Genomic DNA, 27,588 nt, shown 5'->3' with positions numbered 1-27,588 from the left:
CTGCTTGGCAGGTAAAGGCTTTGTCAATATGTCAGCTAATTGTTCTGAAGTTTCACAATGCACAGCTTTAATAAATCCATCCTGAGATAATTGTCTCACATGTTTAAATTTTATATCTATGTGTCTGGACCTTTGTCCAATGGCGTCAGATCTGGATATTTCAATAGCTGCTTTATTATCTTCATGCATAATAAAAGGTAAAGCAGGTTTTTTCCAAACATCTGAAATCAAATCATTAAACCATACAAGGTTATTTGCAGCTTTAGATAAACAAACATATTCTGCTTCTGTCGTTGAAGTGGCCACTAATTCTTGTTTACCAGTGTACCAGTAAACTGGACAGTCATTTAAGAGGAATATATAACCAGATGTACTTTTTCTACATGATGTGTCTCCAGCCCAGTCTGCATCTGCATAACATGTAAGCTTTGGTTCTTTATTATCGTTAGGTTCCAACATTAAACAAAAGTCTAGTGTACTTTTCAGATATCTTAATATTCTTTTAACAGCTTCCCAGTGGTACATTGTTGGCTTGCTGACATGTCTGGATAATAAATTGAGGGGTAAAGCGATATCTGGTCTTGTCCAATTAGATATATAAAGAAGTGAACCTATGACTGATCTATAAAATGTGTTATCTTTGAATTCAGGGGATGATTCATCAGTATTTCTTAGAAAGTCAGTTTGCATAGGAGTATCACAAGGTTTGGCATTACTTAGATTGCATTTATTTAAAAGCTCTATGATCTTATCTCTCTGAGTAAGTTTGAATCCTCTTTTTGTTTTATTAATTTGAACACCAAGATATTTGTTTACTTTGCCTAAAGATTTCAATGAGAAATGTTCATTTAGCTTAGTTACAAAGGTTTCTCTTCTCTCTTTATGTTTTCCTATGTATAAAATGTCATCCACATAGATCAATACAAATTCCATGTAATCATCACCCTTTTTAACGAAAAAACAGTTATCAGCAGTGGTGGCATTGAAGTCCATGGTTTTAAGTACTTTTACTAAGCAATCATACCATCGTTTACCAGATTGTTTTAACCCGTATAAACTCTTGTTTAACAACCAAGTCTCATTTCTGTTTGTGTATTGACTGTGGGGTGCTCTTACATATATTTCCTTATCTAGTTTTGCGTGTAGGTACGCTGTCTGTATGTCATATTGGAATACATCGAGATTAAGTGCTGATGCTACCACTAGAGCTGTTTTGACACTCTCGGTTCTTACTGTGGGGGAATACGTGTCAGTGTAATCCTCCGGATATTTCTGTGCATAACCTTGTGCAACTAGTCTAGCTTTGTATAGGGTATTGCCTCCCTCTAAGTTCTTAATTTTATATATCCACCTGGTACCAATAATTGTTTTATCCTTTGGTGCGATTGCAGGTGTAAATACATTTAGTCCTTGTAAGCTTTCCATTTCTTTTTTCATTGCTAATTCCCATTTTTCTTTTTCTTCACGAGGGAGTTTTAACACTTCCTCATATGTATTAGGTGTCTTTGACTCATCATCCATATGCATTATATAGTCTTTATATTTATTTGGCATCTGATTTCTGGTGTTTCTAATTGTTTTTTCAGGTTTACTATTGTTATCATGCAAATATCTTGCTTCCTTTTTAGTTAGTGTGTCTGTCTTTATTTTGTGTTGGCTATTTGTCCATGTTTTGGTTTTGTTTTTATATTTGTTGATGTTTTGCTTTTCTATGGTCCCTTTCTCTTGAGATTTTGTATCTTTGTTGTCACTTGGAAATATTTCATTAAGATGTATTTTAGACCAGTTGGCCTGTTCATGGAATACAGCTGTTCTGGAGACTATAAATTTGTTATTACTATCAATGAATCTGTACCCTTTAGTACCTGTCTCATATCCCATAAATCTGAGTCTTCTGGACACGTTTTCTCCCTTTCTTCTCAGTTGCTTAGGTATGTGTACGTCTGCAGTGACCCCAAATATGTGCATGTGTGCCAATTTTGGTTTTCTATTATACATTACTTCATATGGTGTTTTATTTACAATGCTAGACCAGGTTCTATTCTGTGTGTAATTGGAATAATGTAAGGCTTCTGACCAGAATTGTTTGCTTAAGCCAGCATCTTCCAATGTGCATCTAATCATGGTTTGTAATGTTGAGTTCTTCCTCTCTGCAATCCCGTTCTGGAACGCAGAAAATGGACTAGACGTGTAATGTAGCATTCCTCTGTCTTTTAACCATTGGGAGAATTCTTTAGACATGAATTCACATCCCCTATCTGTCATAATTTGTTTTATTCTGATATTGTGTTGTGTTTCTATGCGTTTATAAAATTCTTTAAATTTTTGGAAGGTTTCGTCTTTGTGTTTTAATGTATAGACAAATCCATAACGGCTATAATCGTCTACTATGGTTAAGAAGTAACGTTTTCTATAAGTGATTGATGGAGTTAGTGGACCAACTAAGTCCATGTGTACTAAATCAAAAATTTGGTTGGTTGATCTGGTGGATTTTCTTGGTCTGGGGCTAGTCTTTAGTTTTGTAGATTTACATACTGAGCATTCCAAATAGTTTTCACAATTTTTTATTTTGACACCTTCTGCGTGTTCAGTCATTTTTTGTACTACAGGAAAACTGGCATGTCCTAACTTCCTATGTAAGATGTGAGCACACTCATCATGAATTGGCTTACCTATTTTTGGTTTTTTTTTCATTGTGTACATCTTTGTGATCATGAGATATTTTACATTCATCATTGTCACTGTTGCTAATGTTTTCATCATCTACTTCAATACAATCTTCCATATTTGAATCAATGTTGTGTAACCATTTTTCCTTTGTTATCAGATAAGGTAGGCCTCCTTTAATTATTACAGTGCCTATATCTATTTTATTTTTCTCTAAAGTCACCTTTCCTTTAGAAAAAACTATGTTAATATCAGAATCTCTACTTAGTTTTATGGCACTTAGTATGTTATGAGGTATTTCAGGTATTAGCAATACCCCCTCTATTTTTCCTAGACCTGGCAGTATTACATTCCCTCTGCCTAATACTTGAACCTTTTCTTGGTTAGCTACCTTTATTACAAATTTATCTTTTACAAATGAAGACAATATATCTTTGTTATTAGTGGTGTGATTAGTTGCTCCAGAATCAATAAGCCAATTACTATTTTCATTCTGCTGTGTGTTAGTGTTGTCTTGTTTATTTAATCCATTCAATGAACCAGATTTTCTATCCTTTGAATTATCTCTGCCCCCTCTATTGTCTTTGTAATTTGGTGGGCTTCTGTATCTATGTCTATCCATGGAAGACTGTCTATAATTGTATTTGTTTCTATATTCTGACCTATGTCTTTCTTTTGAAATTTTGGGGCAATCCCTTCTATTGTGTTCCCTGGATCCACAGTTATGACATTTAAATGTTTCATTATATTTTTCTTGGAAAGCTACTTTCCTATATGTTTTGTGTTCTATGTGATTGTTAGAACGATTCCTTCTTGAATTGTCTTCTGCTATTAATTTATTGGATAGACTTTCTATGGATAAGTATCCTAGATTGATTGTGTCTAAATGTGACATATAATTGTCCCATGATGGATCAAGTGAGTTGATAATAACACTTTTCATTGTTTGATCTGAAATCACCTCCCCCCTTAAATGCAGCTCAGCTCTTATTTTGTTTAAAGATATTAAATGCTCACTTATGGAAACCCCTGGTTTTATCCTAGATGAAAAGAAATCTTTAGACATCCTTGTGGTGGTAGCTACACTGTCACTGTAAAACAAATTGAACATGCATTGAATAATTTCTGACACAGTCATATTTTGCTTAATGCTATGATACATTGCAGGAGACACGCTAGATATTAATAAGAAAAATGCTCTATGGTGTAAGCAGTCTATTTTTAGAGTCCAAGGTCTTTTTGGGGGACTAGTGATAAAAAACAGTAAGTTTTCCTTCATAAAGACAACCTGGAGCTGCTGATACCATTCTTGCAAATTAATGCCATCTACCCTTAGCTTTGGGAAGTCACTGGGTAAATTTCCGACATTATTAGGTCCATTACTTACAACCTGAGGTAGTCCGTGGTCTCGCAAATGCAGAAAGTTACAAAACGGCGTGGGGATGCTCGCAACGAGCCTGCACGGTCTCCTCGCCAGTTCATGTCTTCCCGGACCGTCTGCGTAGTCTTGCGCATGCGCGTTGTTCATTTCTTCCACGGAGTCGTCGTGAGAGGTTCTCCTCGTTGCGGCTCACTCGTTCTGCTCCTCCTCAGACGAATTGGTCTCTGGCTCGATTTTGAGAGTCTTGACGATGGCGGCTGCTCTTCTTCTTCCTTTGACGGCGTTGGTGCTTGCTTCGGTCTGTGGCGTGGGGCGGTATCGGCAGGGCTCTCTGGGTTCGGGCGTCGTCGCTCTCGTAGTCAGAATGGGAGCGGGCAGGTCTTGAGGCATTGGCTTGCCCGCTCGCTTCTTCGTTAGTTTTTTTGTTATTTTTAGTTTTGGTCCAAAGGCAGCAAAAAGCGTTTTCATTGCTGATTTTATTTGATTGTTTGTTGAATCCTCTTCACTTTCCGATTCTGATTCTTCAGAGGTGTTAGAGTCTTCTTTTTCATTTTCGTTGTCTGATGTTTTTCGCGCCAGAAATTTTGAATTGAGCTTTCTGATTGGCTCTGCTTCGCTCACCCTGGAGGTCTGTTGAAACCAAGATGGCTGCCATTCAAAATTTCGCGCGGGATCACCGGTTTTCTTCTTCACAACAATATTTTCTGTAGTCATATCACTCACTATTTTGGTGTCTTTTGATTTTTCATTAGTGATGTGCTTCTCTCTCGCTGCTCCGCTGTTCTTCAGCATATCTTGGAGGTTCGCGATGAGGCTTTCATCATTCTTCTGGCTTTTCAATAGTTTTAATATTTCTGACCTGAGTTCGTTATTCTCTATTTCGATTTCCTCCTCATCATCATTTTCATCTATTATTTCTTCGTCTTCAGTGGTGTATTCTTCAGATTCTCTCGAAATCGCATTTGTGGATTCGTTGATTATTTCTTGTTCTGTTTCTATTTCTTTGCTGTATGCCCTGGTGTTGGGCCTATCTTTCTTAGACATTTTTAATTTTTATTGAGTCAATTAACCATCCTCTGCTACCAGCTTGTTGCAATATTTTTCAGGATCAGACTCAATAAATTTAGTAAGAGTTAAAGGTTTAAATATTTCTCCTTTTATTTACAATAGGCATTCTATATTCACTGAATATTCATAGGTAGAAGCAAGTAAATGGGGGCAAACAGCTCCTTATATATACAATGGGTGGAGCTAGATGTGGGAGTGGTGAATCATGAATACATTAAGAAGTGAAGAATAAGTTAACCCCTGATACCCCGTTCATATATTATTTACACATTATAGAATAAGGCATTTACATCTGACATCAATGACCCTCCAGTATTGACTCACTCTAAGGCTCTGCAAAGGAGAAGCTGCAGGAAGCCGGGGCCCGGGAGAAAGCAGGCCTGCCAAGCCCTATAGGCACACACATCAGGGAACGATGGGGCTGGTGGGGACCTGCTGCTCTCGCCTTGAATAGCAGCAGCAGCAGCAGCAGCAGCTGGGAGCAGGAAATGTGGACTTCAGAGTCCTGGTAGTCCAAGATGGACTCTTCCCCATGGCTGCTGGAGACCTCACCTGGTGACCCCCAAGTTGGAATGCGAGGGCTTTATCCATGAAGAGCTGCAACCAGGGCAGTTGTGTGGTGGTGGGAAGGCTCGGGCTTCAGGAGCCAATGGAAGGGAATTTTTGCCAGGGAGCTTCTCCAGGCCTGGGCTGCTGCCCCCCTGAGCTTGTCCTGTTGCCACAAGAGCTGTCCTCCCTTCTGCAGAAAGATCGTCCAACATCTGAGAGCCTTTGATCTTCACCAGCTCTTTCAGCGTTTGTCTTTCCAGAGAGATCCCACAAGGGAGGAAAGGAAGGAATCCCCATAGATTGCTTTGGGATCAGAAGGAGCCTTGCTTCCGGACATTGCTCCACACAACAGCAGGTAATGTTGGCAAGAACACACCTCCTGTCGCTCATCTCACCCCACCTTCAGCACATATGGGAAGAGAGCAGTGAGGCTCTGGACTTCAGGTTGCAGGTGGGGGTCTGTACTGACATCGGGTCATGCTGCTTGCACCTCATTCGGGAGGCACCACACAATGGATGGCACAATCTGTTCTTGTCATGACTTGAGGCTACCCTGGCTCTTTGGGAGGTCTTCCTTTCTGGTGAGACACAGAAGAGGGAGGGCTGTGGGGAACAGGAGGGCTACAGGAGGGGGATCCATTGCTGATTTGATCGGGGGGGGGAGCATGATTTGAAATAGGGTCAACATTCCTATTTGTTCACAGGGCCCATCTTTGTTACCTTGTAGACAGCCTTCATGACAACAATGAACATGAAGCCATTATCCGCTTATGTATTTGAAATAACCGGTTATGTTTCTGTCTTCTGGGGCTCCCGAGCAATGTCACATTTCTAGAAACCCAATAAAAACATAGGAAACCTCAAGACATTTGAGGCCAAAGCAGCAACTGAAGCCATTGATCCCGAGAAGCTTCACCCACCCCTCAACCAGACTTCTCTCCCAATGCTTGGCTGTCCGGGGAGGGTTGCATGTCCCTCTGTGGGGTGAACTGTCCTCGTTTCTGCCTAGGCTGCTTTCTGGGGCTTCTGCTAATCCGCCTCTCCTTTTCTTTCTCAAGAAACATGAACACGAAGCTCTTGAAGATCGGGATCCTGATGGCGCTGCTCTCGGCTGTTGCAATTGGTGTTGGGCTATTCTTTGGGCTGCGCTCACAGCCACAAGAACACATCTACGCAAAGGCAGCAGTGGCTACCGATGCGGGCCCCTGTTCAGTCATTGGGAGGTAGGTGTTGCTGGACAACAGCTGCATATTCCCAGAAGCCCCTAATCTGGTCTGGGCAGGAAAAGGCTGCAAGCCTTCGTTTTTTCAAAAGCCACAATCCAGACTGCCTCCAAATGACGTCTGAAGCTCCACCACAGGAATTTGCTGCTACAGCCAAATAAAAGAGCCAGTGTGGTAGCATGGTTAAGACCACAGGCTAGAAACTGGGAAGCTGTGAGTCCAGCCCCACCTTGGGCACATGGCCCGTTGAGACACCTTGGGCCAGTCACTCTCCCTAAGCCCTAGGAAGGAAGGAAGGGCAAACCACCTCTGGAAAAACTTTTTTATTTATTTATTTTATTTTATTTTATTTCGAATTTATATACCGCACCTTCTCCCGAGGGACTCAGGGCGGTGTACAACCAGATAAAAACATACAATACATTAAAACACTAAACATTAAAAACAATTAAAAGGATATATATTAATTTGGCCCCAATTTAAGATAACAAACCAATTAAAAATATTAAAAAAAATATGTTAAAAAATATGTTAAGCCAGCCCGGCTTGCTGAAAAAAGAAAGTTTTAAGGGCACAGCGGAAGGCACCGAGGTCTTGGATTCTCCTTATCTCTGGGGGCAGCTGATTCCAGAGGGTAGATGCCCCCACAGAGAAGGCTCTCCCCCTGGGGGTCACCAGCCTACATTGTTTGGCTGATGGCACCCCGAGGAGGCCCTCTCTGTGGGAGCGCATAGGTCAGTGGGAGGTCATCGGTAGCAGCAGGCGGTCTCGAAGATAACTAGGTCCTATGCCATGGAGCGCTTTAAAGGTGGTAAACCTTGCCAAGAAAACTGCATTTCCAGGGCTCAACTGACTTGGAGGCACAACAAACAAGCCAACAAAAACCCTGAAACAGAACAGTCCTTGCTGCTCCTCACTGTTACCCTTTTGTTTCAGGAGTATAATTTAGAGGTATGAAGATGTTTTTGCATCTGTGTCCTTCAATAAATTATTGGGTGTAAAATGTCATTTCTGATCTATTACATATCTATCAGCAGGTACCAACTGGCTGACCGGCTGCCTCCTCTCCTGCCCCCCCCACCACTCTCCCCTGCCCATCTAATTCTAACCCTAATTTTAATTCTAATTCTAACCTTAAATTCTAATTCTAAAATGATGTTGGCTTCTTCCACCAGTCACTTCTGGATCTGAGACCTGCAGCCTGAACAAAACTAAAAAATGTCTGGTTTGCTTTAGCACCAGCAACTGGCTAGATGCAGCCTCAGAAGTTCTTGAGCAGCAGAACAGAACAGAATAACAGAGTTGGAAGGGACCTTGGAGGTCTTCTAGTCCAACCCCCTGCTCAAGCAGGAGACCCTATACCATTCTGGATAAATGGCTGTCCAATCTCTTCTTAAAAATCTCAAGTGATGGAGCAACCACAACTTATGGATGCAAGCTATTCCATTGGTTGATTGCTCTGTCAGAAAATTTCTCCTTAGTTCTAGGTTGCTTCTCTCCTTAGTTTCCATCCATGATTTCTTGTCTGGTCTTCTGGTGCTTTGAAAAATAGATTGACCCCCTTTTTTGTGGCAGCCCCTTAGATATTGAAACACTGTCATGTCCCCCCCCCAGTCCTTCTTTTCATTTAACTAGACATACAGTTCCTGCAACCGTTCTTCATATGTTTTAGCCTTCAGACCCCTAATCATCTTTGTTGCTGCACCTTTTCCAAAGTCTCAACATCTTATTTGTAATGTAGTGACCAAAACTGGATACACTATTCCAGGTGTGGTCATACTAAGGATTTATAAAGCGGTACAAATACTTCATGTGATCTTGACTCTGTCCCTCTGTTTAGGCAACCAAGGATTGCATTAGTTTTTTGGGCAGTTGCAGCACACGGCTGGCTCATGTATAAGTGATTGTCCACTATGGCTCCAAGCATCTCCAAACTTCTGCATGGTTGCTAGTCTTGGATTTCATGAGACCATTGGGAGAATCTTCTAGTTTTGGGGAACTCCTTTGGCCAGCTGTGGTCTCCTTCTGTCTCCTTGCTGCCCAGGCCTTGAGCTCTGTCCTGGGAAGGTTCACTCGATGTTTATCTTTCACCATGCAGGGACATCCTTCAGAAAGGGGGATCCGCTGTGGATGCTGCCATTGCCAGTCTCCTGTGTATGGGCCTGATGAACCCCCACAGCATGGGCATTGGAGGAGGCCTTTTTTTCACCATCCTCTCAACAGAGGGTAAGGAGGGCAGGAGCTGTGGTAGCCTTGTGTGGGGATTCCAGAAGATGTCATGGAAGACATGACTGGACTTTCCAGCTCTGCTGATTGGTGGCCTTTGCCTGCTTTTGGCATGGAGAGTAAAATCACCATGTTCTGAAAACAAGTGGGAGTGATAAGCCAATACACACACAGAGGCAGCCATGCTAGGATCTTGTATGAGATCTCCTGAATGGTTGCCTTATTCAGCATGTTAAAATAGGTTGTGCACAGCACCGTAATAATTAGAAATAGAAAGGATTTGTGAGTTTATAGTACAGCATATGAGTTCACAGAAGTAACCTCAGATACTTGATGACTTTTCTTCATTTGGGTTAATGTTCACCAAGATAAGGGAAAGTTGGCATGCTGCCAGCAAAGTGCCAGAGTCTACATATGTTTAACTATTTTCAAGGATGCTCCAGGAATATAAATTGCTTCCATAGGTATGGGGAGAAAACTTGGGTGCTTCAACCCCTACTCAGCTTAGAAGGTTGTCTGACTTTTCACAGAGACACACTCACACAAAAGATTATCTGGAACATGAAATAATTCCTTCTGGGAACAAGGTTGGGGGTAGGGGTGGGCCTGGGGTCAGGAGGAGTTAGAGCCACCTGGCCTTCTTCTTTTCTAGTAAATGAGATTTTGGTGACAGACCTCTCCTACTCCTGTTTGGCGACATTGCCCATAAAATGCTGTCATATTTCAGATATGTCTGCTGGGCCAAATGACTACTTAGCTATCGCAAACTACTGGTAATGTTTCTATTTCAAAAAATAGGAGTGAGGTCAATGTCAAAGGATGTACAGAGAAATAGGTGATGACTGACTGCTGAACCGGCATAGAGGTGGGGCATCCATAATAACTTTTGTTCTTGAAAAGTTAACCTTTCTTTGAATTATGCCTTGAAGATATCACTCAGAAAGCCTGGATAGGTTTATGCATTGACTTGCCAACAGGGAGGCAGCAGAACCTTATCTTGTTCCTTACCTTTCAAGGGAAAGTGGAAATCATTAATGCCAGGGAAGTGGCACCCAAGAATGCATCCCGAGACATGTTTGGCAACAACACTGCTGTGTCCCAGAAAGGTAAAGCAAGAGGCACACACCACCAGTAGTGGCTGGCTGCACAGATGAGCGATTTCCTCATGAGCTTGGGATCAAGGGTCCATAAACCTCAAGAGAGTCTGAAGGTGACCAGGCTCAGAAATGTGTGGAATGGCTTGGCTGGCAAGGACCACACACTGTGTGCAAGAAGGTTCCTGAGGATCTCAGGTCTTCTGTGGTCTTGTGCATCTACTCACTTTAGCTTCTTGCCTGTTATCTAAGCTGGGTGGTCATCAGAGAGTCTCTAGGGGACCCTGCAATAAGCAGGAGGTCCCTTCTAGCCCTATGATTCTTGGCCTTGAAAATTCAAACTAAGAACTAAAACCATAGACTTGGCATAATTATTGATTGTACAAGTTGTAAAGATGTCTACCCACAAACTATATGACCACCTACAAACTCTACTCAAAATGAGTGTTTCTTTCTTGGACATTCACAAAACTCAGTGGAGAACAGGGGTCAACAGGAAGAAGGCATTGCCTAAGTCAATAACTCTTGCAATCTAGCTCTGGGCACTCAGTTTATAGTGAAGGAAGAAATAGATTATGGGTGGAAAACAAAATTATGTTGATGGTCCTGGATGATAGGGGAGTGGATTGGCTGGAGTCTTGATCCCTTTGTCCTCTGCTTGCTCCAGGTGGATTGTCCATTGCAGTTCCGGGAGAAATCCGTGGCTATGAAATGGCCCACCGACGACATGGCAAACTGCTTTGGAAGGAGCTGTTTCAGCCCAGCATCCAGTTAGCCAGAGAAGGCTTCCCTGTTGGTAAAGGCCTGGCCAAAGCCCTGGAGTCCAGGAGCAGTGAAATTGAAAGCATCCCGTCCTTGTGGTAGGAGCAGGGAGCACCTCAGCTCAAGGCAGCGCATGTCCTGCTGGGTGGGTGGGTGGAAGACGTGACTCTTCTCAAGTTGAAGTTCCCGAGGGAGGTTGCAGGGGGGAGGGCTACCTAGGTCAACTCAGGGACCAGCTGGAAAGGAAGGGAGGGAGGGAGATGGGAATGAGAAGGAAAGAAGGAAGGAATGAAGGAAGGAAGGAACGAAGGAAGGAAGGAAGGAACGAAGGAAGGAAGGAAGGAAGGAACGAAGGAAGGAAGGAAGGAAGGAAGGTGGGCTTCTCAGTTATGGCCAGTGATGGTCAAGATCTTGTAAAAGGAATACCTCTTTTTAGGCTGGAGCCCAAAATCTGAAGGGAAGGCCCTTTCAAGACCATTGTGCAATTTGGGGAAGATCTCCTGCAGCATTCCCCATAGAACCATCCCCAGTGTTGGCCCCACAAGCCTTTTATCAGCAGGTCAAACCTTCCTCTTTGTCTAGGGCCAGTTAAGGTGACCACTCCCTTCCGGTACATCTGGCTGCTTCTGCTGCTTCCTGGTGGCATTTTAGGATTTGGTGTCTAAATATGGAAGCAGCATGAAAAAGTGCTGCAATGCATTGGGCGTTTCAGGTTCCTGAATGGGGCCATGTTCAGGGTCTCCTCAACAACCTCCTTTTTATAAGATTCCTTGAACGGCAGAAGGGTGAGGTGGCCTCCTTATCTCTACTGCAGCCACAAAGGTTTCCCAGTCAGCATCTCAGCTCTGCTAATTGGGGTGAGAGAGGCTAACGAGAGGCCCTTGGAACACGGGTGACAGAGAATAGGATACGTGGCAGTGAGAGGCTGTCACGGTTCCATGTGTGGCTGGAATTTGAGGCCGTAGAGACACCCATGTTTGTTCACTGATTAATTCTGCCTCTTATGGAGCAAGATAATTAGAAACCAGCAGACAAGAGGTGCAGGAAAGGGAGAAGCTGAGATCAAGCCAATCGTGTGTGTTTCGTAAGCAGGTTCCTGCTAACTTTTACAGTGAGAACGAGGGGCCGCATGACTCCTGACATGATCTAAGTTATGACTTTGTTTTCTTTTAATTTTCTTTCCACACAAAAACCCACCCTAAGAAGGGGCATGATTTGGAAAAAGTATAACGTGAACTCACTTTTAAAAGTGGGGGGAGGTTGCGCTCACTTGTGGCTTACCCACACACGTCTTTTTTCTGTACAGAAAAAAGCTTTAAACGATCTCTCTATCTGGGATAACATAACTCAATGGGGCACATTGGCTTGGTGGGAGTGGCTTGGTGGGCGTGGCAGGGGAAGGATACTGCACAATCCCCATTCCCTCCTCATTCCTGGAGGAAGGATATTGCAAAATCTCCATTCTCACCCCACTCGGAGGTGGTATTTGCCAGTTCTCCAAACTGCTCAAAATTTCCACTCCCGGTTCTCCAGAACCTGTCAGAACCTGCTGGATTTCACCCCTGCTCTGTAGATATTTTCACGGCCCTCTTTCTGGTTCCTGCAGTACACAGGTCCTCAATGGAAGGCAGGCTGGTTGCAATTGTTTTTTCTGCAGTTCTAATTATCTGTTGAAGTTTGTGTCTGTCTTGCTTGGTTGCAGAGCCAAACCAGGCAGTTATAGAGGTGCAGATGACAGACTCAATAATTCCTCTGTAGAACTGAATCAGCAGATCTTTGGGCAGCCTGAGCTTTCTGAGTTGGTGCAGGAAGTTTCTCAACCTTTAAGAAGTGTGGACTTCAGTTTCCACAGTTCTGGCTGGGGAATTCTGGGAGATGAAGTCGACACCTCTTAAAGTTGCTGAAGTTGAGAAACTCTGGCAGAGCTCGTGGCTCTCTCTCCAATAACGCCTTTGTCCTCAGTGAGGTCTTCTGCAAAAGCGGGAAGGTGCTGCAGGAGAAGCAACTCCTCCGCCTGCCCAAACTGGCCAGCACCTACGAGACCATCGCCAACCAGGGCGCGGATGCCTTCTACACTGGCAACCTGGCACAGCAGATGGTGGCTGAGGTCCAAAATGCAGGTGAGCAGCAAACTATCTACAAAGCAGGGGGTCAGTTGTCATTTTCTCCTTTGGAAGCATTTCCACAGCCCAAGCAATACGGGCAGCCAGTAGAGGCTGGTTTCACCATCTGCCTATTCTGCTTAAGCAAAACAGCTGGTCCTGTCCTGCTGTGCTGGGACTGCTGGTTCTGATTGCAGCCCTGCACTCAGTGTTGGGTCTATCCCGCTGGAAGGCTTACGCATATCAAAGTCCCTCCTGGGGGGGGGTGTTCTGCTACCCACTTAGCAAAACCTGTTCCATGGCAAATTATAATAAATGGGGATATTTGCTCCAAAAGTGTCCCGCTGAGGACACTGCCCTGTAGCCTGTCTTGGGGGCATGGGGGGAGACACTCTGCAAATTGGCCTTGCCACAGAACTGTAATGGACCATGTGGGTGTCCTTGGGGGACGAGGGGAAGAGAAGCTGCCTAGGAAGCAACCAGACAAGAGAGACAGGAGTCCCCAGGGGCTAAAGTAAAATGAACAGAAAAAGAAACATAGAAATAGATCTGCATTAATGGATCAAATACTTTTGTGGCGGAGGGAAGTTTGTATCTTCCGACTTGCAAGATTTTGTTCATGCAGTCTTACAGTAAGGGAGCTTTAGCTCACCTGGTTGGGTTTCCTGTCTGGTTTAGCTAGGAGCAGTGGTGGGTTGCCCCCGGTTTGGACCAGTTCGCAAGAACTGGTAGTAAAACCAGCGGGAGGCTCTGCCCACTGACCCGGACATCATCAAAATTGATCTGCACATGCACAGAAAATTCTGAAAATGCGCAGAAGAGCGCGCGTGCACATGAGCGAAGCAAACACTCGTGCACAGGCACGATGCAAAACGGTAGTAAAAGTAAGTAGAACCCACCCCTGGCTAGGAGGATTGACAAGAGCCCAGCGTTGTGGGGCCAAAGGATGCCGCTGAGTTGCAGAATTCTTGGGTGAACCAAAGGTGGGGAACATGGCAGGCAGCCACAGAGGGCCAGGCATTGTAGGTGAGGGAATTCTGTGGAAGACATAAGAATCCGGGAGTGATCACATTTACACCATTTAAGATTATATTTCCCTTTGGAAGTCATCCTAAATGCAATAGTTGAGAGAGGGAAACATTTGTTTTGCAGTGATGAATGCAGACTGTCAACATCTCTGGTGCCAATTGTTGGTACTGCCATCAATGCTTCTGGGAAGCCCCTTTGTGGGGCTCTATGTACTTTAGCTTCCAAGAATTGGTGGTGGAAAGAGAATCTTGATGGCATTCAGAGAGCCACTTCAAATACCTATAGATGAAATTAAGAAATACTGTTCAGAAACTGGCTGAAAATTTGAAAGGAAGGCTCCTGGCCTGGAGCATAAACTCACTTTGGAGAGAGCAGGTCAGCTGAGAAGTCAGGTGCCATGGGACATCTGAATTGTAGCAGTAACTTTCTGATATGGGGCAAGAAGGGGCTTGCTGCCTCTCTAGCTCAGACCGCAGATAATCGATCCTCCTTGGAGAAGCCGGACTGGTTTGTGGAGCCCTCCAAACCTCAAAGCACATCTTAGTAACTTAGAAAGCTAATATTTGGTCTCAGTAGCCTGGTAACTAGAACCAAATGGCTGAGAGTCAGAAGCATTCAAGAGAGTTTTAGAAAATGTGTCTCCCAGGGTGGGCACCAACTTTGCAAACTCTTTCCCTCCCTGTGGGAGGTGAGGGCTGGCGTGAGCCCCTCTGCAGCCCTTGGAAAGGGCTTCACCCCACTTTCAGACTCATCTGCAAAATAGAGCATTAAAAATACACGATATAAGTTCAAGAATACAAATCAAACCAGAATTAAAATTAATGAAAGATAAGAGCAGATAAAGCTTAGAAGATGTGCTTTTATTGTTAAATATTGGGAGAGGATGCCCAACGCTTCTCCCTTTATCTGGGTGCCATGTGGTAATGTTCCCCCGTGAGCAAGACAGGGCTCCTGGCAGTGGGCACACCAGAGCTGGGGATCTGTGCATCATCTCTAAATGGCCCAGTTGTCAGGATTACCTTCCTTCTGTTGCAGGCGGGATCCTTACCATGGAGGACCTGAGGGATTACCGACCAACCCTGGAAGAAAATCCTTTAAAACTGCAACTTGGCCAATTCAGCATGTATGTGCCCAGTGCTCCTTTAAGTGGTCCTGTGCTGGCCCTGATCCTCAACATCCTGAAAGGTCAGGATTCTTCCACCTCTTTAATATTTATACGGTTTCATTGGGACATTCTCTTTTTGGGAGGGTTGCAAAATTGCCCCCAGAACCGGAATGTCAACTCAGCTTCAACAGTATAAGTGGGGGGGGGGGGGGGCGATGGGACTATGAACTATGAAAAATGCTGCAACAGGATTACCCCAAGAAGTGGCACCCTGTTGGTTTCAGCCCAGAGGTCCCTCCATTCCACTCCCAATGGGTTAAAGGGGCCGTCTTCTGATCTGGAGACAGGCAGTTTTCTTTGGCTGTTTTGCAGTTTTTAGGGTGTCCCTCAATTGGATGGACTACCAGATATTTTAAAATTGCCTCTCTGTCTACCTTCTCTCCCTGTGGATGCCCTTAGGTCTGCTTGTGCTGTTTCCTCTTCCATCTGGGCAGCAGGCCTTCGGTCTCTCCGAAGCTCTGCTAAGGTGGTTTGACTTTCCCAATCCCTCCTGGGGCAGGTGAGTGGGGGGGGGGGCTAAGGACAAGGACAGGACCCCAAGGTTTGAAATGCAGAACAGTTGGTGGGGGGAGGTGTTATATAGGTCAATGGAAGAGGCAGGACAATTCTCAGTAACAGCAGCTCTTTATTAATATAACAGTGAAACCCAGCAGCTGGCTCGTTGGACAGCATGCCCTTTTATTGGGAGCTGTCAGACGGCTTGGCCAATCAGATTTGAGCATTTTTTCACCGGTTTGGCAGACTGGAGTGTAACCTACGCCCACTCCTATTTAATATGTAACACCCCTCCCCTCTTAGACAGCACAATAACCAATCATCAACAGTTACACAAAACATAGTCACGTAGATAGGTGGGGTGTTGTTTAGTCCTAGTTGACCTGTGCAGGTCAGTTGGTTCCTGGGTGGTGGCCTGAATGGATGGCCCTGCTGCTGGCTCTGCATTCGCCAATGGAATAATCTGGATTGCGTCGTGAGGCGTGGTTGGGTTTTCCAGGCCCATCCCCTCCGGGAGTCTCCACTGGAGTCTTGGTTCCTCAGGCGAGTGCTCCCGCTGTACAATCGTGTTTGAGTCAGAATTAGGAAACTGCCTATTTTGTTGGCTGGGGTCTCTAGGAGTTAGGTCTTTATTTGCTTAGGCTATCTCTGATTGCCTCAGTGCTGAGTGTTCAAGACGGCCTCAGATTTGGTCCAAGTGCCATGACCACAGTCTGCCGTCCTCCAGCTCCACTTTATATGAGTGAAGGCCAGTCGTTTGTACCACCCGTGCAGAAACTCAGAGGGCATCCCTGGCATAATTGTGAGCATATACTTTAGTTCCCACTTCAAAGGATCTGATTTTCCCAGTTGAGTCGGGAGGAGTTTCGACTACATAATTGGGATGCAAACGGTCTAATTGAGATCAGATCCTCCTTCCCATGAGTAACTCAGCTGGGCTTCTGTTTCTGGTAGCACTCAGGGTGATGTGTTGGACTAGCAGGAATTTATCTGAGAGTCCCTTGGGAGTTGGGCGGCATAGAAATGCGACAAAAATAAATAAATAAATAAATAAACAAACAAACAAACAAATAAATAAATAAATAATCTATTCGGGCTTGCCAAACGCCTGGGCCCATTCATGAAAGGGCTTCCTTAGCCGATCTCACCATCCGCTCAACCTGTCCATTATTGGCTGGGTGGAATGGGATAACCAGGGCATGTGGAAACATTCGGCTAAGACCATTTCAAATTGATTAGCTGTAAATTGTGGCCCGTTATCTGACACCAACAGATCAGGGAGGCTGTGCATTCCAAACAGTCTCCTCAATACTCGTATTACTGCTTCTGCTGTGGTGGATTGCATAAAAAATATCTCCACCATTTCGAGTAAGCGTCTATCACAATCAGAAACGTTTGCCCTTTTACTGGTCCCACAAAATCTATATGCACCTGGGACCACAAATTCTTGGGCGTTTCCACACTCTTTAGCGGGGGCAGAGGGAGGTGCCGGTCTGGAATCCTGGCGAGGTGTGCAGGTGGCAACCCATTCTGTTATATCTCGGTCCATATTAGGCCACCAGACATACCTCCTAGCCAACACCTTCATCCTGACTATTCCAGGATGTCCTACATGTAAGACCTCCAGCACTCCCCATTGTAACTTGGGGGGTATGACCACCCTTTCCCCCCATAACAGACAACCCTTCATTACAGACAATTCGGTTCGACGCATATAATACGGTTGCAATTCTCCCTTCATGGGAGTGGTCAGCCAACCCCTCAACACATAGTTCAAAATTTGTTTCAAATGAGTCTCTCTATATGAGTGCCGCGTAATCTCGGCTGCTGTAATAGGGCCTGCTGCAATGTCCTTAATGAGGAGAACCATGGTGGCAGGGGCAGAGTCCTCCAATAGTTCGGGTAGCGGACAATGGCTGAGTGTGTCCGCATGACTCAGGGACTTGCCCGGTTGGTAGACCAACTGGTAACTGTAAGCAGCCAGGAAAATAGTCCACCTGGTCACATGAGGGGACAATGTCAATGGTGTGGGGCGGTCACCGGCCAATAAGCCCAGCAGGGCTTATGGTCAATGATGAGGTCAAAGTTTCTCCCATAGAGATAGTCATGGAATCTCTGGACCCAAGCAACCGCAGCCAGCGCTCTATGTCCAGCTGGCTGTAGTTACGCTCTGCAGAGGACAAGGTCCATGAATAAAACACAATGGGTGCCTCCGTGCCATTGGGCATGCAATGGCTAAGGACTGCCCCTACCCCGAAATGAGAGGCGTCATAGGACAGGACTAGGGGCAAAGTTTTGCTGTATTGAACCAGCATGCTGTCAGAGGACAATAATTTTTTCACAGCAGCAAAAGCGGTAGATTCAGCCCGGCCCCAGGTCCAAACAACCTTTCCCCCCAAGAGTCTATGCAGCAGTTCAGCTATTGTGGCTTTCTGTGGTAGGAAAACGCTATAGAAATTTAGCAAACCCAGGAATGCCTGCAATTCCATTTTATTCTGAGGAGTGGGGGCATTCCAAACTGCTTTAATTTTACTGTCAGTGGGGTATATCCCCGAACCGTTGATCAGATACCCTAGGAACTCTACTCTGGGCGCAGTGATCTGGCATTTTTCTCTTTTGACTTTTAATCCAGCTTCTCTGAATCGCGTTAGGACCGTTCTCAGTCGGTTGGTGAGTTCAGCCTTATTTGTAGCTGACACCAGGACATCGTCGAAATAGGATACTACCCCGGGACTACCCTGTAATAATCCTTCCATTAAACTCTGAAATAGATCTGGTGCCACGCTGACACCAAATTGTAGACGGCAGCACTTAAATGCCCCTCTGTGAGTTACTATTTTTTGCACCTCAGCTGTCGCATCATCTACAGGCAATTGTTGGTATGCTTGAGCCAGGTTGAGCTTAGCAAACGTATTTCCTGCTCCTAATGAATGTAACAAGTGCTGAACGATAGGAACAGGATAGGTGCTCTGCTATAAGGCCTTACTGAGTGTACACTTATAGTCTGTGCAGATGCAGACTGAACCGTCAGCCTTTATCGACGTGACTATGGGGGTCTCCCAGCGGGCATGATCGACCGGTTCAAGGATCCCTTGACCAATTAGTTTATCTAATTCCTTATCAATTTTTGGTTTAAGGGCAAGGGGGACTCTTCACGGTTTCAACCAGATTGGTGCAATACCTGGGTCTAAATTGAAAGTTATAGGCATTCCCAAGCCGCTGCTGAAGACATCCTCGAATTCTCAGGTTAGGTTGTCTGCGCTGTCAGGTTAGGTTGTCTGCGCTGCCCAAGCCGCTGCTGAAGACGTCCTCGAATTCTCAGGTTAGGTTTTCTGCGCTGTCATTGGCAATGGCGTTTATTCCAGTCACTCCCATTCCTAGGGCCTTGAACCACTCCAACCCAAGCAGGCTTGGTAACTGGCCGCCAACAACCATAATTCTCAATCCTTTGAACTCGATCTGGAAAACCCGGTGTCAATTTCCATCCGGACCATGACATGTAGCTTCTTGGTCTTATTTGTATTGCCCTGTCTAATGCTCGTCTGGTAAGCATCCTTGGCTTCCGTAGGTCTCTCCCCTCCTTGCCGGGGCTTCCAGGGCTGCGATTTTCTGGCTCCCTGTGATGTGGGTGTTTGTCTTGTCCAGAAAATGGCGGGCTGGCTGGCATGGCAGACCCTTGCCAAATGTCCCTTACGGTCACACCGTTGGCATGTCACATTTCGGTATCTACAGGCTGCCCGAGGGTATCTGCCCCCACATCCTGTACAGGGAGGCTGCTTGTCCTCAGACTCAGGGTTGACTTTCTTCTTTTCTGCCCGGAGGCGACATATATCATCTTCCTCATCTGTTGAGTCCTTGTGTTAGTCATTCTCTCAATGCACAGAAGTTTTTTGGCGCAAAGTTGGCGAGCTACTATTATTTTGAAGCGCTGCTGCTGACTTGCTAGATGACTCTGCAGCTCTGGCTTCATCTAGTGCAGTCTGCAGAGTGAGGTTAGGCTTTGCTAACAATTGCCTTTGCAAGTTTATGTCCCTCACTCCGGTAATAATTTGCTCTAACAGCATATTATCCAGCTCCCTGAACTCATAGTATGCTGCAGCTTTTCTTAATGTCGCTATGTATTGGTTAACTGTTTCTCCCTCTTCTTGCATTCTCCGGTGAAATTTGCGCCTTCTCACGAACTTTGACTGTACTGGTGCATAATGTGCCTGAAGCATGTTTTATAGCATTGCCGAGACTCCTGCCTATATGACTGTGGGCGTGATCAATGCCTTCGTGGTGTCAAAGACTTCAGATCTGCAATAACTGAGGAAGAGGGCCCTCTTCCTGTTGTCCGAGAGACCGAGAAGATCGTTGGCCTCCATGAAACACTCAAATCTCTGCATGTACGAGTCCCACTGGTCTGTGGCTGGGTTGAACAGTGGGGGAGGAGCGAGGGTGGTCATTTTGGCCCAAAACAGGACGTGCTCGGTTGCACCACTAGACGATTCTCTATTCCTCTGGCTACAGTGGTGGCTCTGATCAGCTTTTTTTGTTCTGCATTTCTTCCAATCCCACCTTCGTTGTCAGTGTTAGATAGGTCGATGGAAGAGGCAGGACAATTCTCAGTAACAACAGCTCTTTATTAATATAACAGTGAAACCCAGCAGCCAGCTCATCGGACATCTTGCCCTTTTATTGGGAGCTGTCAGATGGCTTGGCCAATCAGATTTGAATATTTTCATGCCAGTTTGGCAGACCGGAGTGCGCCAGTTTGGCGGCAGACCACTCCTATTTAATATGCAACAGGAGGGTTAGGTAGGGGGCTGAGCCCAACAACTTTTTTTGGCTGCCACCAGAAATGTCCCATCCCACCCGGAGAGCTCATGGTGGGAACTGTGTGTGCCAATTGATGCATTTGGCAGCTTCACATCCCTCTTCATTGATGTTTCTGTATTGCCAGGCAAGGTTTCCTTCCTTATCTGCTGGCCTTTTGAGGGCATTTTCACTGCCAGCCTCATCACTTTTCCTTGTTCCTTTTATTGGTTTTACCTTGATTTCTCGGTTGTACGGAGCTTTGGTTTGTGTTAGCTTTAATTGCATTTTTATTATAACTTTAGATGGCCTCAATGGTTTTTCAAAGCTACTGCCCACCCACCCACCCAAAGGCAGAAATGGAGAAAAGAAGCAAATCACATGAACCGAATTATTTTGCATTTTTTGCACTTCTGTTTGGGAGGTTTACCTGAAGGCATTGCATCATTTTGGCTGCTTAAATGACTCCACTCAGGGAGAAATGGTCCAAATGAAATTGGTGCTTCAAGAGGTTTCTACTCCATGAACCTCTTCAAACCTCCCGGACCCCCATTTAAGAAATGTTCCAATTCCAGGGGGGGATATTGCTCAATTCCATCAATCTTACTCCACTCCCCAGGCTCTTCCCGTGGATTCCTTCAGAAATCTTTTGCAAGGTATGGTATATTACTATATATACAGCAGAGCCTGGGATTCCTCATGTGCTCTCCTGCTGGTCTTGCTTCCATTCAGGCCCCTCTGATGTTTGACCTTTTGATCCCTTCTTTTCTATGGGCACATCCATTTGCCTTCACACACACACACCCACATGTAGCCCCACCCCAAAACTCGTTCACCCCCTTGCTGTTTCTTGTGCTTTTATCCAAACCTCAAGATCAGCCATATGCCATTCCGTTTCTGTTCCGTGCTGAACCTCTGGCATTTCCTTTCATTTCACAGGCTTCCCCCTTGTCACATTTCACTTATCCCCTACAGCAACCAACCTCCATATTCACCTAAAATATTCCATAATTCACATTTATTGTATAAGTTTTCTAAATCAAAGAAGGTGTAATAAACATTCATGTCTTCTTTAGCGAATGTAGGGGAGCAGCCACACTGCACTTCCCAAATGTTGTCCATTTCTACCTGTGCTTTTTCAGGTCAGAAGCCTCACAAATCCACTTTTGCATTCACTGCTGCTACTTTTCACTTCCGGTCAGAGCTGAATGAAGACAGCTCCCAGCTATGGCTCCAATTTGGTGTTCCAGCAGGAATTGTGAGTCCAGGAAAACCCCAAGACACTAACATACTCTTTCTGGCATTTCCTCAGGTTTCCCCAATGACTACAGGGACACTCCTCTTCAACCTCCCTCCCACACCCATCTTTCTCAGCCAGGTTTGCTTCAGATAATCCTTGTTACAACCATCATTTCCTACCATCTCATGGAAAACTTGCATCAACTTACTGTCTTCATCCAAGTTTGAGCTACCAATGGCAGCACTTGGCTGGTCTAACCTCTGGCTTTGGTGGCCGATGGACCCTGACATGACTGATGTTTGTTCTTGATCTCCCGGCAGGCTTCCGGTTCTCTAAGAACAGCACCCAGACTCCGGAAGAGAAAGGCTGGATGTACCATCGCATCTTGGAAGCTTTCCGCTTTGCCTACGCCAAGAGGAGTTTACTTGGGGACCCTGCGTTTGTCAACCTCACAGAGGTAGCTCCGTGCCCTGCTCTGCTCCTTTCCTACCCTCCTCCCAGATGAACAGAGCTGAGTGACTCCGCTGTATTTTGCTGGGGGTCCTGAGCTGAGAGACAAGCTGGCCATCACATTAGTTCCTCAGGAAAAACCCAAGGAAGGCCATCAGCCTGTGAATTATCACTTGCCTTTCCCTGTAGGGTTTCTCTTCCATTCTTCCATCTAGGTGATCAGAAACATGACATCAGAGTCCTTTGCCAACAGCCTGCGGGTCAAAATCACCAACACTACCCATAACATCAGCTATTATGAACCAGATTACTACACTTCGGAGCCTGCTGGGACATCCCATGTCTCGGTCGTAGCTGAGGATGGCAGTGCGGTCTCGGCCACCAGCACCATCAACCACTAGTGAGACTTCAGGATGGAATGGCTGCTGGAGATGGGCTCAGTCAGGCTCAGAGGCTGCCTTTTCCAGCAGGGTCAGGGCTGAGGGGCTCTGGGAGGACCATTCTCCAAATCGTGGCTTTTCCTCCACAAGCTCCAGGCTCCTGAAGCCGGGGAAGGGGGAGTGGCCCATGGAGGCTGGAGAGAAGCCAAGGGAACTGGCCCCATAGCACCTGGACAATTGCCCACCCAAATCTTGATCTGAGCATTCATCTTTCTGGATGGCATTGGGGTCTGTGTGTTCACACACACAGACCCCAAAGCCATCCAGAAAGATGAACGTGCAAGCAAGAAAGATGAATGCATGTGCAAGCAGGAGTGTTGTTCTATTGTTTTGTTTTGTTGGCGAGAGCTAGTTGTGTTTGTTTTTTCCAAAGAGCCCCCAACCGGAGCTGGAGGGTGCCCATCTTTGCTTGCCATCCCTTATTAGCCAATAATTTGCTTGCCATTACCCTTATTAGCCAGGTAAAGGCAGCTTTCCCTGCCCACCTCCTCACAGCCACACTTCCATTGTGCCATCTGCCATTGCTCCCCACAATCTTTCCCCTGCCCCTCTTCCTGAAATGGCTGGGGGTGCATGACATGCTCCTTCCCCAGATATGTCCTGGCATGGCCCCACCCATCTGCTACCTTCCTTCCCCCTCTAGACAAGCCCTGAAACACCTACGTCTCCCAGGCCTTTGTATGCCAGTCAATCCGGTTTTTGCACCAGCCTCGCTTTGCTAAGTTTGGATGGAGAAGCCTCTGGCAGCTCCTTCTGGGAAGAGGGCTGTTGATGCCTGGGCTCTGTGCAGGGGCAGTAGGACCCCTGTGGCCTCGGAGCTTCAACATTTCCAGGAACGGGTGGCAGGAAAGCTGGGTGCAAAGAGGAGCTGCTGAATGGACCCCCTTTCTCTCACCCACCTCCGCAGCTTTGGCTCCGACCTCCGTTCCCCTGTGAATGGCATCATCTTCAACAACGAGATGGATGACTTCAGCTCCCCCCACATAGTGAATGGCTTCGGGGTCCCCCCTTCGGTGGCCAACTTCATTGCCCCAGGTAAGGCTTTGCATGTGCACTTCTCCGCCTGCTGCTTGAGCAAAGCATCCGGCCCACTCCAGACCCCTCTCCAGGGAGGGTCTCCTCTAGGCAGCCTCTGCATCCCCCCTCCCCCCTCCCCCCTTGAGCTCCCTGCGCCTCTGCAGCCATGGAAGGAGAGGCAATCCATGGAAAGGCCTCCGCTGCTTCCAGGAAGTGAGCCAGACTGAGCTGACCGCCATTCCCCTTCTCCCAGGGGTCATGGGTGTCTGCAGTGTGTGGTCAAAAGAGTCAAGATGGCAGCCATCTTGGGAATGCAGTCCAGCTTCCCAGCTGGGAGGGGCCACATTCCAGGCAGAGTGGAGAGAGGTTGAGGGGGAAGACAAGAGTCAGAGAGAGGGAACAGCTCCTCCTTGGGAGTTCCCGGAGGATCTCTTGAATGGCACAAGGAGGCTGCTGGAGTTGGGCCAGATTTATTTATTTATTCATAGAATTTATAGGCTGCTCATCTTACCTGTCTAGAGATGAGAAACCATAAAGGAAGCTGCTTAAATTGGTTTCTGGAGTCTGACAATAATAATACAGCCTGGAGGCTCCAAGCCCTTTTCCTGGTTTGCTGTTTGAGATTCTGAGATTGATTCTGAGATTTCTCTGATAGTTAGAGGTCCCTACATAAATTCCCTTTGTTCACCTGTAATCCTTTTGCTCTCTGGGATATTCATCTATTTTCTCCAGGTGATAACAGGTCTTTTATACAGATCAGAATAATACTGGTAGAAAAAAAATGTTTGGAGACATTGTTCTTAGCCCTGTCTTATGTTAGCTCTGGAGATTTTCCTTCAGGCACTCACTGCTGACGTGAGCCGCATTCTGAGCTTTATTTTTGTCCTTATCCCCCCCCCAATTAATTCCTTTCCAGATATTTTTCTCTTCCCAATATTCTGGCAATGGTTACTTTTCACAGGCCATACAAATGCCTTTGCTATTGTCTTTGCTTGGTCTTTCAGAAGGTCTGAACCAGGGGTGGGTTTCTACCGGTTCGCCCCGGTTCGGGTGAACTGGTAGTGGCGGCGGCGGGACGTTCCACCCACCCGCCCGGACATCATCATGGATGCTCTGCGCATGTGCAGAAGGTTCTGTGCATGCGCAGACGTGCCACAAGCGCTCACAGTTCTGAGCCAGTAGCGAAACTAAGTGGAACCCACTGCTGGTCTGAACCCCACTTACAGCACAGACTCCCAAGTCCAACTGACCCTCCAAGGGTTTTCTGGGAGAGAACCCATCCCTTTCCATGGTTCCTTTGTTGCTCTAGCATGGGAATCACGTTTCTCCCTTTATGGCAGGGGAGATTTTCCCTGATTCAGGGAGAATAACCGCTTCTTTATGTTGATTGCAATGCCCTCTAGAGGGTTCCCTGATTCCCTCTAAGTTGTGTTGCTTACAAAACAGGGGGATTCAGCTTGTATCTGAGACTCATTGTGAGGGATAACAGCGCTGTGAAATGGCCTAGAAAGCAGCTTGCCAAGGGGAAGATTGTGGGAAGGGCTCCTCCCTGTTTCTTCTAGGATTTAGTGCTCAGAATATTTTCCCCTTGAGCCTGTATGATCAGCTCTTACCCAATCACCCAATCACTGCATCAGAATCTGGGATGACAGCAGGCAGAGAAGGGTGAACCCCAACTGCTTAATTCAGCCATGGTCCCTGCCATCCAGACCAGCCCCAAGAAGCCCTGCTTGTGGACTTGCCCAAGGGGAGCTCTGTCGCAGGCCTGAGAGAAGGGAGCCTTGGAGATCTGTAGAAACATAGCAAGGACTCTGTCGAGGGTGATGAAACCCAGCCGTTCTTGCAAGGAGAAGTTACATTTGTAAGATGCTGGCTGGCCAACCCCTCCCATGTGCTCTCATCTGTACAGGAGCAAAGGAAGGGCTGATTGGAACCAGCCCATAGTTCACAGGATATTTACTACTACAATTATACTGGCTAGTGGTTTAAGTGGCAGGTTCAAGGATCGTGTCCAGCAATGCATCTCACCTGGCTCCATCCCCAACAGGTAAACAACCTTTCTCATCCATGTGTCCGACTATCCTGGTGGATGAGAAGAACAAAGTCAGGATGGTGGTCGGTGCTTCTGGAGGGACAAAAATCACAACAGCAACAGCCCTGGTGGGTCATGCTGGGTAGGCTGAGGGATGTTTTTGGAGACCACCTCGTCTTGCTCTTTCAAGAAACCCTGGACCCCGTAGATTCTCTATCAAGCGGGGACAGGCAGTACTCATGGGCACCAGGGCAATTTGTGGGCATCTCCCTCTATGACTCCTTTTCTCCTCTGGGGATAGCAATGTGCCTACCAGGACCAGAGATTTTCATAAATCAACTGTGGAGGACCCCTAAGGAGGGCCTGCCAATAGGAGAGAAGGTTAACTGAGGTTACTTGAGGTCTGCAAATGGGATTGAATAGATCCAGTAAAGGGGATCTATGCAGTGCTTGAGAGAAAGAAAGAGAAGTGACTTCCAAAGGAGATGCTCACCAGGTTTTCACTCAGGTTCTTGAACAGACCATCTTTGAAGCGCTGGTAAATTTTGTCTTTCTGGGGGGGGAAAGGGACATTTAACCCCCATAGTTACATCAATTTTGTGCTCTTTGCCATAGAATGAATATCTATGCTGGGTTTAGCTGCACCTGTGAATTGGGGAAGTTGAAAGGAAGATGGAGAGAAAAGGTTGACAGGTGTCTCTCATCTAAAGTTATGTTTGGATTTGAAAGCCCCCCAAAATTGAAAGTTTGAATTGTAAAATTGGAATCGCAAACCTTGAAAAAAGTTTCAGTTCACCCCATGTTGAAATTCTTGGTGGCATTGAGCTTTCCATTCTTATCTATCTGGCACTCAGCCTCTTGGGGGAAACAGTTGTTGGTTAAAGCAATGATCAAGTACATCTCAAAGCTCCTTGGCAAGACAGACATTTTACTGAGCAGCTAAAGCTCCTCTCTGGTCTCTCCCAGCTCATCCTGGATTCATGGATCCCTGGAAAGAACACCAGTTTCAGTCCTGCCAAGAGATGCTTGGAGACCTAATCCCATACCTTTTCTTTTGTGCAGACCATCATCAATGCCCTGTGGCTTGGCTATGATGTTAAGGCTGCTGTGGAGGAGCCGCGAGTTCATAACCAGTTGTTCCCCCCGGCTACACTTCTGGAGAAAGATGTGGAAAAGGTCTGTTTTAATAACGGAAGGAGCCGGGTTGAGGTTTAGCCCAAAGGGGGTCAACAGCGGAAGGGTTCTTTTTCAGGAGTGTCTTTCCCACCTCTGCCACGTTGTTGTGCAGTTGGGCAGCTGGGGAATCAGAGGGCTATAATTCTGAAAGACATTCAGAGTCTCAGGTTGGGTGAAGTGGCTCCCTTTCGCTCAAGATGCTTTCCGAGTTGTCCAATCCATCTGACAGGTGACAGAACATCCCTGGGAGCAGCTGTCTCTTGACTGAGCACAGTCATCTCTGCCCCCCAAGGCGAAAGAGTCTGATGTAAGAAAATGTTCTTGGATCTCTTGAAGATAATGGTGTGTAACCTGGTTTTTCCTTCCTGGGTCTAGGAAATCGAAGAAGACCTGGTGAAAAGGAAACACGAAGTCAAGAGGACCAATGAAGGTGCTGTGGTACAGGCCATTCTCTGGACTGAAAATGGTTGGGCTGCAGCCTCCGATTCCCGGAAAGGGGGCTTTCCAGCAGGATACTGAGCTGGCCAGCTACACGTTATTCAGAAGGTCCAAGTTTGACTGGCTCACCACTTTCTACAGATCTCTGGAGCAAGTGATTCTGTCTCTCACCAATGTGGGGTGTGGGGTAGATTTAAAATGAACTTGGATAATGAGATGACCATGGGACCATTGTGCACT

At 46.2% G+C, this 27,588-nt stretch overlaps 2 protein-coding genes across 2 annotated transcripts in view; one reads left to right on the top strand and one right to left on the bottom strand.

Moving 5' to 3' along the window:
• Positions 1-5,999: 5,999 nt before the first annotated feature.
• On the top strand, positions 6,000-27,429 carry GGT1 (gamma-glutamyltransferase 1). The gene is made up of 13 exons (XM_070950301.1): positions 6,000-6,020; positions 6,724-6,888; positions 8,987-9,114; positions 10,131-10,220; positions 10,876-11,068; positions 12,933-13,090; positions 15,137-15,286; positions 22,116-22,252; positions 22,461-22,645; positions 23,593-23,720; positions 25,750-25,862; positions 26,797-26,910; positions 27,286-27,429. The coding sequence occupies exons 2-13, from the start codon at positions 6,728-6,730 to the stop codon at positions 27,427-27,429; spliced, it is 1,701 nt and encodes a 566-aa protein (XP_070806402.1). The 5' UTR covers positions 6,000-6,020; positions 6,724-6,727.
• Positions 26,755-27,588, bottom strand: part of GGT5 (gamma-glutamyltransferase 5) — a 49,759-nt gene continuing 48,925 nt past the window's right edge. The window contains exon 14 of the transcript XR_011600805.1: positions 26,755-27,300. The gene's annotated coding sequence lies outside the window, so the exon portion shown is untranslated. The remainder of the gene's footprint in view (positions 27,301-27,588) is intronic.

This window comes from Pituophis catenifer, unplaced genomic scaffold (assembly GCF_029215685.1).
Source record: "Pituophis catenifer annectens isolate HBS135680 unplaced genomic scaffold, rPitCat1.0.hap2 SCAF_10, whole genome shotgun sequence".
Classification (NCBI taxonomy): Eukaryota; Metazoa; Chordata; class Lepidosauria; order Squamata; family Colubridae; genus Pituophis; species Pituophis catenifer.
Note: the sequence above shows the minus strand (reverse complement) of the source record. Positions and strands in the feature narration are given on the sequence as shown.

Bases quoted from the DNA above. Each gene is read 5' to 3' on its own strand.
- GGT1 (XM_070950301.1), top strand. From the start codon at position 6,728: ATGAACACGAAGCTCTTGAAGATCGGGATCCTGATGGCGCTGCTCTCG. The intron at 22,646-23,592 runs GTGAGACTTCAG...CCACCTCCGCAG, and splicing joins ACCAGCACCATCAACCACTA to CTTTGGCTCCGACCTCCGTT. The intron at 25,863-26,796 runs GTGGGTCATGCT...TCTTTTGTGCAG, and splicing joins TCACAACAGCAACAGCCCTG to ACCATCATCAATGCCCTGTG.